Below are 19,752 nucleotides of genomic sequence, written 5' to 3'. Positions count from 1 at the left end.
GGATTTGGGAAAAGTTTAATATACCAGTAACCCCCAGCTCATTACATAGGTCACGACCAAAGAGCAGCGATTGGTTAAATGAAAAAAAGTACAGCAAACAAATTCTGAAGCTGTGAGGTCAGATGGTTTCTACGAAGTGAAACCGACTGATGAATCAGTCTAGGAGTTTAAGTAATGATTGTAAGATAATTTAAGTAATTTATCTTCCACGTACATCTCAGTTTAACATTACTCATTAAAGCTATATACACCATGATCTTCCCTTGGCATACCATTGGCATACCATTATCTAAACTGTGGCATATTGCTGTCTAACTGGTGCCTACTGGCCTTCATAGTCTCACCACTTGCTTTATAAAACTCCTTCTCTGGAAGCAGAGTCAAGGGGCTTCAACACTCAAAGATCATACTATGTTCTCTTTTGAAATCAAACTATGTTGACTTTTCAAGTCCCCCCGGGCCCATATTATTGATAAAAATAAAGGTAAATAAGGTAAATATACTTCTCCACTTCTCCTGCATGAGACATCCAGTTGGTCTCCAGGCTTTTACTTCCACCCTTTCTTGGACAAACTGAAAACTTCGACAACAGTGATCATTCAGATCTAGAAGAAAATATTTACTTTGACAAATTTTTTTTATAATTTATAACATTAAAGTTGTATCCCATCACCATTTATGTAACTGAAGTTGTATTTGGGGTGATTCTTGCATGTTTAAAGAATCATTAATCGCTTATTTTCAAGATGCCATATTGACGATCAATCCCTATTTTCACTGACACCAGCGTACGCCCACTGCTCTACTTCGTTCTCCAACTTGCATCACGTCGCATATTTTGGGATATGAAAATAAATATGCTACTTTGTACTGTGCTGTACAGCTATCTATTGGAGTTGCAGAGTCTTTGTTCTAATGATTCCCATTGGGCACTGCAGTTTTCTAACACAGTCGTAATAAGTTGTGTGCTAAATGTGCTAAAATATAACATAGTATATCTAGAAGAGTGCTTCCCAAACTTTTTTTCTGGGAACCCATATTTTAGAAGTCACAAACCTTTGTGACTCAAATAGACATTATTCATATATCACAAAATAAAGGTGGATTTGCCCATTATTGAACAGTAAAGAGGATATTTTATTGTTGACTGAGTGATCAAGTCTCTCTGAATAATTAGAATGACTCAAGTTTTAAACAATAAAAAGCAGTAATTGAACCAGAAATAAAAGGGCTCCATAAGTCGCCTGTTTGGACAGTAAATGTAGCCCATTTCTTATTCTTTTCAACATTCAACTGAACCAGCAATATTGGAACAAAACAGTCAATAAAACAATTACAAAAAGATTAGAAACGATACAAAACATGTCTTAACATTTCAACATTTCCAATGGGATAGGTGGGCCTGTTTCTCTTTTTGTAGTGCATTCCAGTCCAGGGTGCAGGAGGAGAGCGCAACACACAGATCAGGCGCAGCATTCAGTCAGAAAATCCCAGCTCACACTTATATGTAGCAGTGAAAGGATAAGCATGGAAATACTGAGGATAGGATATTCTGATGAAATGCTGATCCAGAATGATGATAATGGCACAGATCCATGGATACAACTGTATACTGCAGATCTACATGCAGGTCATGACAAGGCAACCCATAAACAATCATAAAAAAAGTCCTTCCTACCATTCAGTCATCTACCCTTTTTTGCTATAAAATTGACAGAAGTAACAATTTCTACTCAAAGGGGCACAGAGAGTTGTTTATTTCGACTAGACTAGAGAATAAATTGACTTCATGTTCCTTTCATTCAGACAGAGGTTTAAAATGTGCCAAGCTCTTCTACTCCTGACCAAGTTTAAAATTGTTATAAAAAAATCCACTTTAATATTGAGCAACTGTAATTGAGAAGATGAATTAAAAACTACGCCCTGAATCAAAATGTGCAGATATAGTCTTAATTATGCAGCAGGAAAGTGATGCTGTAGCCAAGGTTGTTAAACTTCTTCTCTCAGCGGGGAACCTCTCTGAGTAAATCCAGTCTTTTGTCAGGACAAGGCTCATTAGGACAAATCGCTGAATCTGAGGTTTATTTTAATGGAACAACGCAAAGGGATTATGAGGTAGTGGCTGAAGAAGCACTTGTTTTGTTGCTTGTTCAGATTAAAATAATATTGAGATGTGGGTCCCTGGGATACATATACACTCTCCAGTACATTACAAAGATGACGCATGCTCCGCCCGTATCAAAACAAATATTGTTGTTTACGCAGGAAAACATCACGTTTTTGTTAAATGACAGATGGCCGATCAGTGAAAAACATACGAGATTGCACTGTCATATCATTTCATATTTGCCAGGCACGTAAATTTGGAAAATATTATCTTAAAGGTGCATTGTGTAACTTTTCTGGTGGAGGGTCCGTCAAATAATTTTCTCTATGGAGATGTCAATGCTTTGCCTGTAATGCCATAGCGTGCGGTGACTTTATGGGTAGGCAAGCAGACTTGGGGTGGACATTAATGTTTAGTCGATAACAATTTAATAACGCCACTTTTCAAGTATACTACTTTGCAAATGAGTGTATTTATTTTACTGACATATTAAATGCATATATACCGAGTCAAATGAGAGAGACCTAAACCTACATAGTTTATTAATATTTGTATATATTGGATATATTTGAAGAGTGAACAGAAGTGAAGGGAAAACTGGATTATTTGGCGATAATTTGAAACTATTTTATATACTTTCATTATACTTGTGACACATGACGACTTTAGATTTTATTGGGCAACCAGTGCTTGCCTTGATTGCTCTGACTACATGCCGCTGCTGGGCTCCCATTGGCCCAGTTTAAATAGAATTTTGAGATATCTTTCAATATTTTTTCTTGAGGTCTTCTCTCAGTTTTTTTAAGTTTTGGGAGGGCCTCAAGTCCTTGAAGAGTCTCGAGTCCTTGGATCTCCTAAAGTCCTGGGATCTCCTCAAGTCCCGGGATCTCCTCAAGTCCTGGGATCTCCTCAAGTCTTGGGATCTCCTCAAGTCCTGGGATCTCCTCAAGTCCTGGGATCTCCTCAAGTCTTGAGATCTCCGCCTTGACAGGAGCAGAATGAGTGCTCTCCACAGGGTGTGGGTCACACAGGACTTCACAGGAGACTACCTCAGTGAGGTTCGGGCTCTATGAGCTGCTCTGAAGTGACAATAAGTGTGTGCACAGAGCGTGTTCATAACATCCCAAGTCAGCATTAGTGCACTGGACTGTCACAGGACTGGATTTAAAGATCATACCAAAATTCAGAAGGGATTTGGCTTCCTCTTCATCTTCATCTGAACACAGATGTGACATGCATAATATCCACACTGAGCAGTTAGACAGTTAAACACCATTTTAAAACTTAATTTCAATTGTTCAAGTAAATTGAATCTTTTTTTTTTTTTTTTTTTTACAGAGGTTTAGATAATGGTGCCAATGCCTGTTTTTCTAGGTATTTTTGCGTTATGAAACCACTTGTAACTGAATAAATGTAAGGTAGAGTTGTTTAATGTCATACCGTGGAATATTCCAGGCAGAGCAATGACATATCCATAGAAACAAGCAGATGACAAGCACATGGTTAAGTTATAGTTTCATTTTTTTCACATTCAAAAGTGCACATCGTTTTCCCTTGTCGTAATAGATTTTTTTTTGTCAGTTCTGATGTTAAGAGTGAAGAAGATATTTGAATTAGGGGTGTCAAATTATCGCGTTAATTGCGATTAATTAATTACAGTCATATTTAGCGCGTTATGTTTTTTAATCGCGTTAATCTCATTTTTAATCTCTAATTTTACTGTTTCTGTATGCGAGTTGCTTTATTATAAAACCTGTTTTTATGTGTTGTTGGGACAACAACACACACACACACACACAAAAAAAAACCACATTTATAATTTTTTTTATTTCGGTAATTCCACTCATTGCCGGAAACCCACACAAAACGCGCGCAGTAAGAGCGATGTAAACATTATGTTAACGCTGGCGGCATCAGTCGCACAATGGACGAGGTCGAAGAGCCAGTAGAACAGAGGCAGCAGTGCACAGGTAAAAACACATTCGTGTCTTGGAAATTATTCTCCCGACGTGAAATATAAAAGAAAATAACAAATATAAAATCGCCTACAACTTAAATGTCACAGGTGAAAACAACCTGCATAGACTCATGATGTCTGCACTACTGTCCTATAGTGACCTGCCACATGAGGGGACACGCACACAAACACACACAAACACAAACAACACAAACAAACACACACCTTCATCATCGTCATTAACCTGAGAACGCGCGGACCACGTTTCCTTCCGTAGTTACTGCGCGGACACCGACGTGCTCCCGTGAGCCGCATGTGGACCGTGTTTTCTCGCGTACGCTGCGTAAACCGCGCTTCCTCCTGTGCGCCTCTAAACCAGAACTAACACCAAGACTAAAACCAGGACTAATCCAGTCCAGGACTAAACCAGGACTAAACCAGGACTAAACCAGTCCAGGACTAAACCAGGACTAAACCAGAACTAAAACCAGAACTAAAACCAGGTCTAAACCAGGTCTAAAACCAGGTCTAAACCAGGACTAAACCAGGACTAAACCAGAACTAAAACCAGAACTAAAACCAGGTCTAAACCAGGTCTAAACAGGACTAACACCAGGACTAAAACAGGATTAATCCATTCCAGGACTAAACTAGGACTAAAGCAGGTCTAAACCAGGACTGAAACAAGGACTAAAACCAGTGATCTCATATATAAAGTATTTCTCTATCAATAATATTTTTAATATGGTTAAGGAAAGACTGGACTTTTTATTGTCTTTAAGTAGACAAAAGTTATTATGTTCAGATTTCCTAGTCTTTGCTACTTTACAGCAAACAGTTTCTTATTCATGGAGACTTGGGCTTAACAGCCAATTTGGAGAGATTTGTTAAACAATAAATTACTTTATAAAGTCACTTTTTAAAATCTATATCAGTCTTTTGATCTGCCACAATAATGTAATAATGAATTTAAATGAAAATACCTCAAATTGAAGGCTTTTCTCAGCAATTTTTAGGTGAGATTAAAATGAGATTAATTAGATTAATTAATTACAGATCATAATTAATTAATCTCTCAATTTTTTTAATCGCATGACAGCACTAATTTGAATACCCACTCAGAGGTCAGGGGGAGGCAGACATGAATGGACAAGGTCTTTTCACTTTTATTCTGATGCAAGAGAAAATGCCACAGCTTAGATCTGGTACATTTTAGCCAAAAAAGATGACCTTAACTTTGTGGATCTCTATTGTAGTAGACCTGAATAAAGAGAAATGGCCAGTCTCTTATGAAAGCGACATGTCCTACTTTACTGCTGAATTTCAGATGACCTCACACTGTTTCATAGCTCAGTAATATTCAATACAGATGGGGCAACATAATTTTGTTCTTTTTTATTTATAATTTGTATTTAATAGACAAGAAATGAATGCAGATGTTGAAAACCATTAAAGTGGTCGCCCTGGTTAGGGTTGCATAACTTAAAATTGACATCAAATCAAAATTCAAATTGTCCCAATCATCAAAATGCAAAGGATGCGATTATTTATGCAGTGAAATGTCCTCTGCAAACACCAGTGTGTCTTTTTATATGAATAAAACGTGTTACCTGTGAAGATTAGACTTTCAGAAACATGTTCTGGCATGTGTGAGATTCATGTATTAGTTTTTTTTTTTTTTTTTTTTTTCATATTTTCATCTTCTCTCAAATTGAAAATCACTTTTGGATGGAACTCCAAACGCCTTGATTTCTAAAACATAGTCCACCTTTTTCTATTTTCTCTCAAATGTTTTTGCTCCTGGACTTTAATATGTGTGCTTTTTTGATTTGAAAACATGCATATAAAATCACAGTTTTAACACATTCATAGTTTGAGCAAAAAAAATAATAACTGCTAGAAAAAAATAGTTGATTCAGTTTTCTTTTGAACAAAATTCTGCACAAATCTTTATTAAAATCACTATATATGAAGCTTTATTAGACCTCAAAATCTGCGCAAAAGACTTTTTAAAAATGTACTTAAATATTTTTTGTACATTTCTCATGTGATATTTTTACTTTCACTTGAGTATTTTTTTTGCTTCAGCATCTGTACTTTTATTTAAGTGATAAAACTGACTACTTCCTCCACCACTGGGACTGGAGCAGACTTCGGAGGAAGAAATTTGACTAAACAGTAATGATTAATATAGCTTATGTTCAGAAAATCAATGCTGAAATCCATTGTTTTTGAAAAGAACATCACCCAGCCCTACTTATTTGTGAGTTTTATATGTGCTGCTTGCTGCACATTTTGGCATTGCTTCTATCTCTACTATTACATTATTGACTTTTTCAATCTCCCCACTGCTCCTTCTTTGCGAAAATAACTTGTGCTTTTCTCATTGCATGCCACCCTTTCACAGCAGAATCACCTAATCTCACATTTACCACTCACCCTTATGTTTTGTTTCTGTTTTGGAGATGCCTGTCTTTGAAGTGTGTAATCGTGCTGAACTATGGGTGCCATTTCAGTCTAATTGTGCATGTCTTTCCTAACCTCTCCCATGTGCTGCTGTTTTTAGCTGGAGCTCATAAGACACATGCTGGAGACCGTCTGGCTCAAATACAAGATGGGCCCACGTGCTTTGTGTCTGTAAGTGTGTACATATTACTATTGTTTATATAATGTTTTACTCGTAGACTGTATAAAGAAGTGGACTAAGGGAGTTTTTTTTTTTTCCTCCTTTGACATTAACTATTATCATTATTATTATTAATTTATTGTCTTGTCAGTTGTTGTACTTTAACCAAAACTGAACATGTCAAACCACTAAATTAATCACGGTGGACCCCATATATATGAGCTTCCCAGCTTCCTTGGGTGTCCATGTTTTTTTCACAGCTGACACTTATGGCCACACATAATGTATTTGTTATTTGTATGTACATGTTTGCATGTACGTGTGGATGTGTGCCTTGTGGGATTATGATTTGACACTGTGGAAAAAAATAAAATTGAATTTAATTGAACTGAATTGAGTGCGGTATCTCCCATAGCGTTCTGCTCCAGTCAAATGAAGCTCAATGAATTTGGAGCTTGTTTTAATAATGCTATGGAGATATTTAAGCATAAACCAGTTTAAAACATATCCTATATTATGCAAAATTGTCTCTTGTGAGCTTTAAACCACATTATAATGTTCTTGCCTCAAAAATATACCTGGAGTTGTGTTTTGTTTCATTCACACATGTTTGAGTAACCTTTTATTTACATCTTCAGAGCTCAAAATGCTCTGTTCTACCTTATGATGTCATGTAGTAGTTTACAAACTTTTACATTTTGTTTAGTAGAGATCGGCAATTCCAGAGCTGAAATGATTCAAATGGTTTAACACAGCTCATCCTAAATCTGCAGGATTTGCTTGTTAAACATGTGTCAGTGAAACAAAACACAACTCCAGGTGTGTTTTTGATGAGGAACAAACATTATAACGTAGATCAGAAAACAACATAATTTGGCTCCTTTAAAACTGAGCTGCAACCGAAATAGTGGTTGGTCCAAATAATAATCTGGTAGCATAATAAGATGGTGCATTCACAGTTTCCCTGGTTTGGTCATGATCTGAGCTCTGTTTAGTCCTGACATAGACTTGATTTAGTCCTGGGCCACTCCTGGTTTTTCCTCATCTAGTTTCCTGGTCTAAAGTATGAACTCCCCTTTAGTTTCCTAACACCTAACAAGATCTTCTACATGTTATTACCATCACTGTTTCATATCACAGATATAATATACCCCTTTTTAAATCTTCTCTGTTTTTTGCAGTTCCCAGCGGGGCAGTGAGGCAGACTGGTCCGTGTTTCATTTCATGTTTCGAATCCTTGAAGCTGCAGTTGGCCTGTGCCTGCCTCTGCCTCCTGGTACTGAGCACAATTTAACAGTTTTGGCTAAGTTTGTCCCCAGAATAATAATAAAATGTTTTCCTTTGTGGGCTTCCAGGCTTCCATACCCTGTTAGCGGTGTTGGCTGTGCGGTGCCTGCCTCACCACAGTTTCCTCCAGTACATTGACCACAAACTGCTACAGCTCACAGAGACATTCGTGGCTCGGCTAATGACGGGTGAGATTGTAATTATACTTTCATTATAATGATTGGTAATACTTAAAAACTATACCATTTGCATTCTTAATAAAGCATGAAAAAACTTAATTAAATCTTTCAAAGAATTCATAATTAAAGGGCCCATAATAATCTATTTTCTCATTTATTTTATAATGTTGTTTCCTCATCACAAACATACCTGCAGTTGTGTTTTCTTTCATTCACAAGTCAAATTCTAACTAAACTGTGCATAAACCTGGAACTAAACCAGGAACTAAACCTGGAACTAAACCTGGAACTAAACTGAGAACTAAACCAGGAATTAAATCTGCAACTAAACCTGGAACTAAACCAGGAAATAAATCGGGGACTAAATCGGGGACTAAACCGGGAACTAAACCGCTACTAAACCAGGAACTAAACCAGGGACTAAACCGGGGACTAAACCAGGAACTTAACCAGGAACTAAACCTGGAACTAAATCAGGAATTAAATCTGGACCTAAACCAGGAATTAAACAGGGGACTAAACCAGGAACTCAACCAGGAACTAAACCTGGAACTAAACCGGGAATTAAATCTGGAGCTAAACCGGGAACTAATCCTGGAACTAAACCAGGAACTAAACCAGGAACTAAACCAGGAACTAAACCGGGAACTAAACCTGGAACTAAGCAGGGAACTCAACCTGGAACTCAACCAGGAACTAAACTTGGAACTAAACCGGGAATTAAATCTGGAGCTAAACCGGGGACTAAACCAGGAACTTAACCAGGAACTAAACCTGGAACTAAACCGGGAACTAATCCTGGAACTAAACCAGGAACTAAACCGGGAACTAAACCGGGAACTAAACCTGGAACTAAACCGGGAATTAAACTGGGAACTAAACCGGGAACTAATCCTGGAACTAAACCAGGAACTAAACCGGGAACTAAACCTGGAACTAAGCAGGGAACTCAACCTGGAACTCAACCAGGAACTAAACTTGGAACTAAACCGGGAATTAAATCTGGAGCTAAACCGGGAATTAAACTGGGAACTAAACCAGGAACTAATCCTGGAACTAATCCAGGAACTAAACCGGGAACTAAACCTGGAACTAAGCAGGGAACTCAACCTGGAACTCAGCCAGGAACTAAACTTGGAACTAAACTGGGAATTAAACTGGGAACTAAACCGGGGACTAAACCTGGAACTAAGCAGGGAACTCAACCAGGAACTCAACCAGGAACTAAACCTGGAACTAAACCGGGAATTAAATCTGGAGCTAAACCGGGAACTAATCCTGGAACTAAACCAGGAACTAAACCGGGAACTAAACCTGGAACTAAGCAGGGAGCTCAACCTGGAACACAACCAGGAACTAAACTTGGAACTAAACCGGGAATTAAATCTGGAGCTAAACCGGGGACTAAACCAGGAACTTAACCAGGAACTAAACCTGGAACTAAATCAGGAATTAAATCTGGAACTAAACCGGGAACTAAACCGGGAACTAATCCTGGAACTAAACCAGGAACTAAACCTGAAACTAAACCGGGAATTAAACTGGAAACTAAACCGGGAACTAATCCTGGAACTAAACCAGGAACTAAACCGGGAACTAAACCTGGAACTAAGCAGGGAACTCAACCTGGAACTCAACCAGGAACTAAACTTGGAACTAAACCGGGAATTAAATTTGGAGCTAAACCGGAAATTAAACTGGGAACTAAACCAGGAACTAATCCTGGAACTAATCCAGGAACTAAACCTGGAACTAAGCAGGGAACTCAACCTGGAACTCAGCCAGGACCTAAACTTGGAACAAAACCGGGAATTAAATTGGGAACTAAACTGGGAACTAAACCTGGAACTAAGCAAGGAACTCAACCAGGAACTAAACCTGAAACTAAACCAGGAACTAACTGGGAACTAAACCTGGAACTACACAAGCGCACAAGAGTCAATTTTGTGCAATATAAGACCTTTAAATGTAAACGAGAACCAAACCAGGAAAGTGTGATCACGGTGAAGTCTGTATTTGATGACTTGCTTCTGTCTTGAATCCAGGACTATTACTGCAGCAGATCTGTCGCTTTGCACTGTCAAAAATGTGGTAGTTACACGACATTTTATAACCCACTTTGCAGCTCTGGGGAGATTAAAGCCGCGCTGTGGGACATGTCACTGCTGCACGTTTAAAGCAAGCCTCAACTGTCTACTCCCCTGACTTTCTACGCACAGGGTTTTCAAAGCTTAAAGACTGTCAACAACATTAACAGCTTATGTTAATATACAAGTGTGTTTATTTAATACACGGACAGAAGCTATTGTCCACAAGCTAAACATCGCTGCTAGCCAAATAGAAACAGGACCAAAATATTTACAGACGCTTGGTCAGTCTCTCATGAACGGGACAATTATAGAGGAAGATGGATTTTTTTCTTTTTTTTGTTAAAATGCCTTTAGACTTTAAAGTGTGGGTGTTTTGTTGATTTAAAATGCGCTGGAGCGTGCGTCACTTCACAATTCAGTCGTGAATCTAGACTAAATATTAGCAAGTGTGTTTGGAGCCAGTCCGATAACAGTCAGTAACGCGGTGCCTATTAAATACATTAGGTCTGTTACATAATATTAAACTATATGCTACATTGATTTGCCGATATTACGCTCTTTTCTGTCTCTGTTATAATGCTGTTCCTCAAAAATATACTTGGTGTTGTGTTTTGTTTAACGCACAAATCCTGCAAGTTTAGGCTTACTCCGTTCCACCTTGTGATGTCATGCAGTAATACAGGGAGTTCTCCACTGTGTTTTTTAACTCCATGAACTTTCATTAGAAGAATTTGGATCATTTCAGCCCTTCAATTGCCAATATCTACTAAACAAAATGTAAAATGTTTCACAGCCTCAGGTCTCCAGTTCTTTACCTTATTTTGGGTGTGATACAGGGACACAAAATCACTGCAGGCATTTTGTGTCCATGTCTCCGTTGTGTCTTTCTTTATGCTCCTACGTGTCTGACTTTGTGTGTGGTGAGACACTTGGTTTCCATTAGTTCAGTGTAGTTCTGTTTTGTTTCCTTTTTTTGTCACTTAATTCTGTTTGTGGGTTTATGGGACACTCACGATTTAGTTTTGTTTTATGTGTTGTTTAGTCACTCGTTTTTGTATAGATCTACGTGACCCACACAAAACTTGTTATATGTTAATCCTGTTATTTTGTTTCTTAGTTTAGGTTACTTTGTGTAAATATTTTAGATCCCTTTTGTTTAATTTACATTCCTGTTAATTCAATTATTACTTAAAGGTTGTATAGAGGATTTTCCAAGGAACGAGAAATCCAGCGACTGTTTGTCCTTTTTCAAATGTTGCGCATGCGTGAAACCACCCCCCCTCCCCTACAGCTCCCTACGTAGAAACGCCTCCTCCCGCCTCCTCCTTACGCCAGAAACAGGTTTGTTTACAGCTGGTGCGCTGCACATGACTTGTAAACAACTAACTACAGTGTTGGTTAGGCAAGGCGGAGAAGTGAGGAGCGGGGGGAGCGGGGTGCGCGGACATTTTGTGCGCGGACGAGAAGTGAGGAGCAGGGAGAAGAGTGGAGCAGGGAGCAGGAAGAGGAGAGAGGAGAGGGGAGCGGTGCGCGGAGATTCCGTGCCCGGAGAAGTGAGGAGCAGGGGGAAGAGCGGATCGGGCAGCGGGGACAGGAGCAGGAAAGGGGTGCAGAGAAGGGTGCGCAGGAGATTCCGTGCGAATGAACTAGCTACAACACGCAGCAGCAAGCGGACTCTTTCTTTGCCTTGAAAATTATGTTTTCAGACATAGGATACCGCTTTCGTGTCCTGAAAAACGTTTGTCTAGCTCTTGGAAATAAAGTACGTTTTCATAATAAGCAGAAGTGACCTGTCCAGGAGTAATTTGGCGACCAATGCGTCAGTCTTTAGACCCTGCGTCTGCTTCAGTCGCGCCATCGCTGGAATGAATCTATAAGAATCACCTTAGTTTGGCTTCGCTGCTTTTCCCCTTGTCTTCTTCTTTCAGCGACCTCAAAAACGGACTTTCTTTTTGCGGCTAACTGCTCCTGGATTCTTGTCTGCCATTGCAACAAACTTTGTGCTAACTGCGAGGAAGATATAGGTCAAAAAAAGCCGCTAAGAACTGTTGCGTTGGTGGAGTAAACAGCGTCTGTGCGTCTTGCGTCTGTGGACTGCGTGACAGGCGGACGTAAACCACGTACCGGCGGCGCGCAGGCAAGTCAGTTACGCTAGAAACGTAGGGAGATTGATTGACAGCCTGTCAGCTAACAGATAACGAGGCAGTGTCGTTATCTATTGGAAAATGTTTAGCCCCACCACGTCCAGAGTTGATGAATTTTTATTCTCTTTTTTTTGGTCATCATAATTACAAGGCTACTGCATCTCTATAATGCTATCATTGACAACTTGAAACAAAAAAAAATCCTCCATACAACCTTTAATTTATACCATTTTCCACCTTGGTTTTTGTTATTTCTCTGGCCCTAGCGTGCTGGGTCGTAAAAAAAAAGTATCTGTTAACTTCTAAAACTACTACTTCATGACATTAGGTGAAACAGAGCATTTTGAGCTTCTGAGACGTAGACTAATAATAAGGGTTACTCAAACGTGTGTGAATGAAACAAAACACAACTCAAAGTCTGTGTTTGATGAGGCAACAATGCTATTACATGGCTTAAAACTCACAAGAGTCAATTGGGCGTAATGTAGGACCTTTAAATCTATTTTTCTATCCATTAATAATGTATATTGTTTGGGGTAGGTTATCACATCCTCCAGGTATATTCAATGTACTGATGCTCACTTTTTCACAGGCTTCAATTCAGGCCCTTTTTTGTAAAGTTAACTTTTTCTGCCTTTGTCTAGGTGGGTCTCCTTTGGGTTCTCAAAATTCTACAGATACCAATTATTATTATGTGTTGGCGAAGATTAAATTAAATTATGCTTATGTTTTACACTGGTGCATATTGCGTCTTACACTGCCATGATGTGAGGTTTGGCATTTTGAGAGCTCTCAGAAGCAGCTGGAATGGTGTGAATTCACAGGAAGCAAGTTTAGAGACAAGACTGCACAAGTTAGTTAGCACCTCTGTCTCAAACTCCATAGCAAACAAAATGAAGACAACATTTAGTTTTTTACCGTGTTTTCTGAGCTTATTTTGTGTTGTTTTTTTTGCCTAGATTTGGACAACAGTGACGCCAATGAGAAACTGAAATTCAGCATCCTCAAGAGACTACCTCAGGTACCTCTGCAGTGTTCAAACAAGCTCATTTTACATCCACGGGAAATCCTAAACAAGATCTGGGATGTCTATGCACACACACTATCAGCAGTTATACAATATATGATGCTATTATAATGCTATCTATTTGTGGAGTTTGGAGCTTGCCCAAGTCCCCACACTGGTCCAATTAGTAGTTTGAAGTTATTTTCAGGCTCATCTCCCTGTAGCCCCCTGGAGCCCTCACAGAGCACTGGTGTAATTGGCTGCAGCGGGGAGAGGGTCTGGAGCTACTAGTCACTGTTTCTAGGCATATGTTACTGTACTGTTACTGCATGTAGTGGTAGTACTTTATTTAGAAGTAGAAGTAGTTGTAGACCTGAGTAGTTTTTATTTACTATGCATCATAAAATAACCATAGAAACAGTGTGTTACATACAAACCATACTGTTTAAAGTTATTTTATGATGGACTGGTAGTTCCCATTTGGTAAATTTATTAACACTGGACCATAAAATAATCACACAAACAATGTGTTAGAGTTGAAATATCAGTCCCATTTACAAAAGTAGAAGTTGGCAGCCACACAAGCTTGAGAATGTTCAGTCTCATTTGATCTTTGAAGCCGAGCAGGGTTGGGCCTGGTTAGTGCTTGGATGTGAGACCGCTAGGAATACCACGTGCCACAGTGGAACAGCAGAGGCTCTAGTGCATATTGTTGTTGTGTCCTTAGGCAAGACAGTTCACCCACATTGCAGTATCCTAGTATGAATATAGTGTGTGTGTGTGTGTGATTGGTGGTAGTCTGAGGGGCTGATGGCACAACTTGGCAGGCTTGTTTTTGTCAGTTTGCCCCAGGACAGCTGCGACTAAAGTAGTAGCTTACTTTCAAGTGTGGACTGAATGAAGAGTGCAGTATTAGGTGCTATTTAAGTACATGCATTATTGGCCTGATCCAGTAACAGAGTAACTGGTGATACCTGTTTTTCCCCCGTTTCTTTTTCTTTGTTATTTTTCCTCGCAAACGATCACAATTTTGAGGTCGACGAAAAGTCCCCAAACCAGGTATCGGATTGTGACAATACACAAAGTGACCAGACTCAACAGCGCAGCCTAGAATTGGACCCCTATGGGAGGCGGGACAAGCAAAGTCTGGTGAAGGCAAACAAAATTCAGAACAATTATAATGAACAATAAGACAAGATCGTGCTGAATTTTGAGTCACTGAGGCAGATCTCAGCCTGAATATAAAATACTATAAACCGTATGACAAGTGTAAACTGTAGCGCCCCCTAGCATAGACATGAAACGTCAACATTACGGACTTGCACCAAATTGGGGGATTAAATAAATCTATGAATGACTACCAGCAATAAAAAAATGTATTACAGACATGGGGCATTTTTCACGGTTGATCAGCAGGGGTGCAAATATAAAAAAAAATTAAAATAAAAAAAAACAATTTGTGTAATTTTTCTGTTGGAGGATCTGTGGATCGCTGTGGGCAGCTGTTGGGAAGGGACAATAGCATGCTGGGTGCTCACGTGGGTGCAGCTTACGCACCAGGGTGAGGACCATTATCTCTGCTGGTGGCTTTAATTAAAGCTATTTTGCTGTAAGAATGTTATTGTAAAGAGCTACTTTGTAAGAAGACAGACAAATACGTGTTCAGAAATGTCCTTGAATGTGAGTTATGTTTGGTTCATCATCATCTGCATTTGACCCAACCATTAACCCAGTCTTCGAGCAAACTGTCAGGAGCTGTGCTGCACCCGGGGACTCATTTAGAGCTAGTTTGGTCTGGATTAGCCTTCTGCGCTCCTAAAAAAATTTGTTCTTCTTTAGGTCAATCATTCTTAGGTTTAATTATTCTTTAGGTTTAGTCTTATGTACACTGCCAGCCAAAAGTTTCATTCAGTGTGTTTTTTTTACATGGACATCAAATATATGAGGCGAGATGTCTGGAATTGTAGCATGTAGCAAAGAAAAAAAGTGAGATAACTCAAATAAATATTTTTAAAATATATATTTTTCAATAAAATTCCTTAAAGTAGTCACCCTTTACAGCACTGCAAAGCCTTGGCCTCATCTCATTGATCTTCTTGATCAAGTCTCCTGAAATGATTTTCACTTCACAGCTGAGCCATGTCAGGGTCAAGAAATGCTAAAAGTGCAAACCAGGTTTCAAAGCAACAAGTTTGAGGTTATTTTGAGTTTATTTTTTGGTGTGCTACATTCCATATGTATTAATTCATATTTTTGATGCTTTCAGTGAGAATCTACAATGTCAATAATTGTGGAAATAAATGAGAAAATACATGAAAAAGTGTGTCCAAACTTTTGACTGGTAGTGTATTTAAGTTATTTCTTTGGTAAGGACAATGCGCATTAATGAGCATCTGTATTAAACAAATGTAAATGTAAATACAATTATAACTACCAAGCTAATTTACATTTGCAGGCCTAAGGCAGGGAACAAAACAAATACCACATACAAATAAGTTTAAGTTAGTACAACACAAGGAAATGGTAAAAAGCAAGTTTCTGACTCATGGTGACACATTTTAGACCAAGTTTAGTCCTATTAAAGTCTGGGTTTAAACCTAGTGATACTCAAAAAGCTGAATTATCCTAAGCCACTAAAGCAAAAGATAGTAAGATTGCAAAAATATAATTCAATAGTTTTGCCATAAATATTGTATTTTGTCCAACCTGCCTCTTCAGTCTTGTATGTGAGAGGAGTGTGTTTGTTTTGTTCACAGTGAGATCTGAAGAGTTTTAGCCTTTTCAGCTTCTGCCCATTAGCCTTTTGTTTGCTGGATTTGGCAGCAGCTCACTTTTATCTGGTACAATAAACAGTAGTGGCCCAGAACCTTCACTAAAAACTAAAAACTGGATTTTTCTCTATTTGTTTGTGTGGTGGCCCTGTAAGCGTAATCATTTGAAATAACTATAGAGGTGGCTGTGGCAAGAAAGCTTTTTTTATTACAGTAACCTTGGGAAAGAACTAGTCGCTTGTAGTGAGTGAATTTGAAAGCATCCATCAGTGGTTGTATTCATATTTGTCTTGGTTCCGTCCAGATTTGATTCCGGGTTTAGTTTCAGATGTAGTCCTAGTTTAGTCTCAGTATTAATGTGATATGTGCAACTGCGAACGTGTGTGTACAAGTTTGAGTTTCTCTTAAAAGGAAAAAATTAGTACAGAAAAAATAGTCCCCAAAAATGTAAAAACATATTATTACAATCTAGTGACATTTCATGTATTTTATTAAATACTGTTAATAATAGCATACTATTAGATATAAGCTGATATATCTGTTGGCTGATATTTGCACTTTCCAGCTCACTTTGCTTGGGCCGACCTACTGCGGAAAAAAAATATATGAAGCTGTATTTGGACACTTTATTGCAAAGAGATCACCGCACGAAATGTGACGACACAGCTACACAGCAGTACATTTTAATTACATAATTTGGGATGGCAAGTGAGAAATTTAATTCTGTCAACTGGACAAAAGTTTTTGGGGAACATTCATATAATATAATTTGGGGAAAATAATCAAAATCGACCCCATATATCTGCCCCAAAATATCGGCTGAGCTTATTTTTTATAATAAAGGTGCCTTATTCTCAAAACAAGAAGGAAACTGTTGGTTTTGAAAGCACTGTGACTATACTGCAATATCCCCAGAACATGTAATACACATCCTGATGTTAAGAAATCATACTGAAATGTGTGGTTAAAGAACAAGTCAGATGAGTGCAGAATGAAACCTTTTATAATGGAAAATATTCATATCACTTAAGATGCCTTCAATGAAAAGGGCAATTTAAGTAAATGTCTCTTTAACAACTTGACATTTTCATGGGGAAGGTTTAATATTTCATGACATTACCATTTATTCAAGAATGACCTAAGTACAACCTGAGCAGATTTAATGAAGCTAAATGAGGGGTCATAGATAATCCCTGTCAAACGTATTGAGTGCATAACTTTTGGGTTCTGATGTTAAAAATAAAGTCATTGTACATTTATTTAAAAAACAACACACACTGAATTATTTCCCATTATATTATTTAAAGAAAAAAGACATTTTGACAGAACATGACCCTTATGTGGTTGAAAAGAAGCAATTTTCCTTAAATTACTCAGTGACATTGAACTTTATTTAAAGGTGCACTATGTAACTTTTTGGTTGGAGGTCCGTCACCTGCTTTGTTTCTACGGATGTGTCATTGCGCTACCTGGAATGTTCCACAGAATGACATTAAACGGCTTTACTTTACAGTCATTCAATTACAGGTAGGTTTTGTAGCTCTATAAAATACCTGGCAAAACTGTGAGCAGGGCTTGGTCTAGTTTGGTCTCCATGAAGATAGAAAGGTTTAATGCCACACTGCGAAACATTCCAGACAAAGCAATCATATCTACACGGAGAAAAGCATTTGACGGCTCCTCCACCAGAAAAGTTCCTCAATGCACCTTTAAGAATGAATTTCTTACAGTTACAATCAACACAAATAGCAGAAAAATAGGTCATAGACAAGCTTTGACAAATAAGAATAGTAAAATTATGAACCCATAATATACATGTTGAAGGATTGAAGTTGTTTATTCTCCTCTACAGCTCAGATATTACATTATAACATAAAAAAATAAAAAAATCCCCCCACTATTGCAAGAAAAAGTGCCCACCATAAATATTAAACCCCAAATTACAGTATATTGTTCCAGCTGTCATACATGGAACGACAAGTCTCTGTAGTAAGTATCGTGGCCTATAAACCAGATCAACAAATCTACAAGGCAAATTCCAGTGTAGAGACCTGCCATCTAGCTTGGTTTTCAACATGGGCCTGTTTGAATGTTGTGAAGTTGCGTGAACCCACCGACTGCATTATTCACAGGAGCACAGTGCATCCTCACCACACTGAGCGGGCCTTTACCAGCGGGCTGTCATTAGCAGTCATCTCCATAACGTTGTTTCAGTGTTGAGCTTGGCTGCGCGTGAAGAGATGATCATATCTCTCTCCCTCTTTCTCTCACTTTTTCTCTCTCTCTCTCTCTCTCTACCTGTTTTTCTCTCTTTGTATCTCTATTTCTCTCTGTTTCTCTCTCTCTGCCCCCTCCTTTCCCTCTTTTGCACCCCCTTTCTCTCTCTGTCTTGTCCCTCTCATCTCTCTTATTTTCCCTCTCTATCTTCCTTTCTCTCTCTGCCTCTTCCTCTCTATGTCTGTCTCTCTCCCTGTGTTTCTTCCTCTCTCTCTGTCCCTCTTTTTCTCTCTGTCTCTCTCTTCCTCTCTCTGTCTGTCTGTCTCCCTCTCTCTCTTCTCCCTCTCTTACTCTGTCTCTCTCTCTTCTCCTCTCTCTCCCTGCCCCCCCGTCTCTCTCTCCCTCTCCCTCTCTCTCTCTCTCTCTCTCTCTCTCTCTCTCTCTCTCTCGTCTCTCTCTCTCTCTCTCTCTGTCTCTCGTCTCTCTCGTCTCTCTCTCTCTCTCTCTCTCTCTCTGTCTCTCTCTCTCTCTCTCTCTCTTACTTCTCTTCTCTCTCTCTCTCTCTCTCTCTCTCTCTTTCTCCCCCTCTGTGTCTCTTTCTCTCCCTCTCTTCCTGTCTCTCTCCCCCTCTCTCTCTCTCTCTCTCAGCCCATGAAGCAGACCATCGTTCACACGTGGGATCACCCCATCACCTCGGCCTCAATATCCAGAGACTATGTTCACACTCTGCTGGAGAAACACAACAAAACAAAGGTAAGAAAGCACCCTTACAATACACACAGAATGTACACTTAAAACACTACGCAAAATTATCCTGTATAATCTTTTCACTTTATATAAATCAACATTGTATTGATTCATGCATGTTTGAGTAATCTGTCTTCTGTCTTCTTCTGCATTCAAGGCTTCGGAAAAGTTAGACTCTAGGTCACACACAAATGTTCAAAAATGTTGCATGATCATTTTTTTTAATTAAACATGCCATAAAAGAAAATCTGCTCCTTGCTCTGGTGAAATGGCACGATGAAGAGGCAGGGTCCACAGAAGAGAATCACTTCTGGAATTAACCTTTTTCTATTATTAAGTCAGTTTAAATCAATATTACAGTTTACAAGGAACTAAATGTAAATTACCTACACATGCTGTAATGTATAAGAAAAAAATGATTAAAATGCATAAGAGTAAGTAATAATGCTATTGCCCTATCGAGACAGTACAGTAGCTCACTCTTTATGATCAATATAATTATAAAGTCAAATCAAGTGAACCTTCTGACGAGGACTGGGAAGTGTGAGGGAAATTACAGTACAATATACCGTATTATAACTATAAGGTGCATGGGATTATAAGGTGCATTAAGTGAAACGG

At 38.7% G+C, this 19,752-nt stretch overlaps 1 protein-coding gene across 2 annotated transcripts in view; it reads left to right on the top strand.

The window, feature by feature from the left end:
• gsap (gamma-secretase activating protein) overlaps nt 1–19,752 on the top strand; it is an 81,332-nt gene that overhangs the window by 53,273 nt on the left and 8,307 nt on the right. For both annotated transcript variants that reach the window (XM_055153654.1, XM_055153655.1), the window contains 5 exons: nt 6,631–6,701; nt 7,872–7,966; nt 8,046–8,165; nt 13,350–13,411; nt 19,033–19,137. In XM_055153654.1, the coding sequence (XP_055009629.1) occupies nt 6,631–6,701; nt 7,872–7,966; nt 8,046–8,165; nt 13,350–13,411; nt 19,033–19,137 (453 nt within the window). The remainder of the gene's footprint in view (nt 1–6,630; nt 6,702–7,871; nt 7,967–8,045; nt 8,166–13,349; nt 13,412–19,032; nt 19,138–19,752) is intronic.

Source organism: Boleophthalmus pectinirostris, unplaced genomic scaffold (assembly GCF_026225935.1).
Source record: "Boleophthalmus pectinirostris isolate CB_2022bp ecotype Guang Dong unplaced genomic scaffold, ASM2622593v1 HiC_scaffold_18, whole genome shotgun sequence".
Classification (NCBI taxonomy): domain Eukaryota; kingdom Metazoa; phylum Chordata; class Actinopteri; order Gobiiformes; family Gobiidae; genus Boleophthalmus; species Boleophthalmus pectinirostris.
The sequence above is the reverse complement of the archived record's forward strand: the minus strand, read 5'-3'. Positions and strand labels throughout refer to the sequence as shown.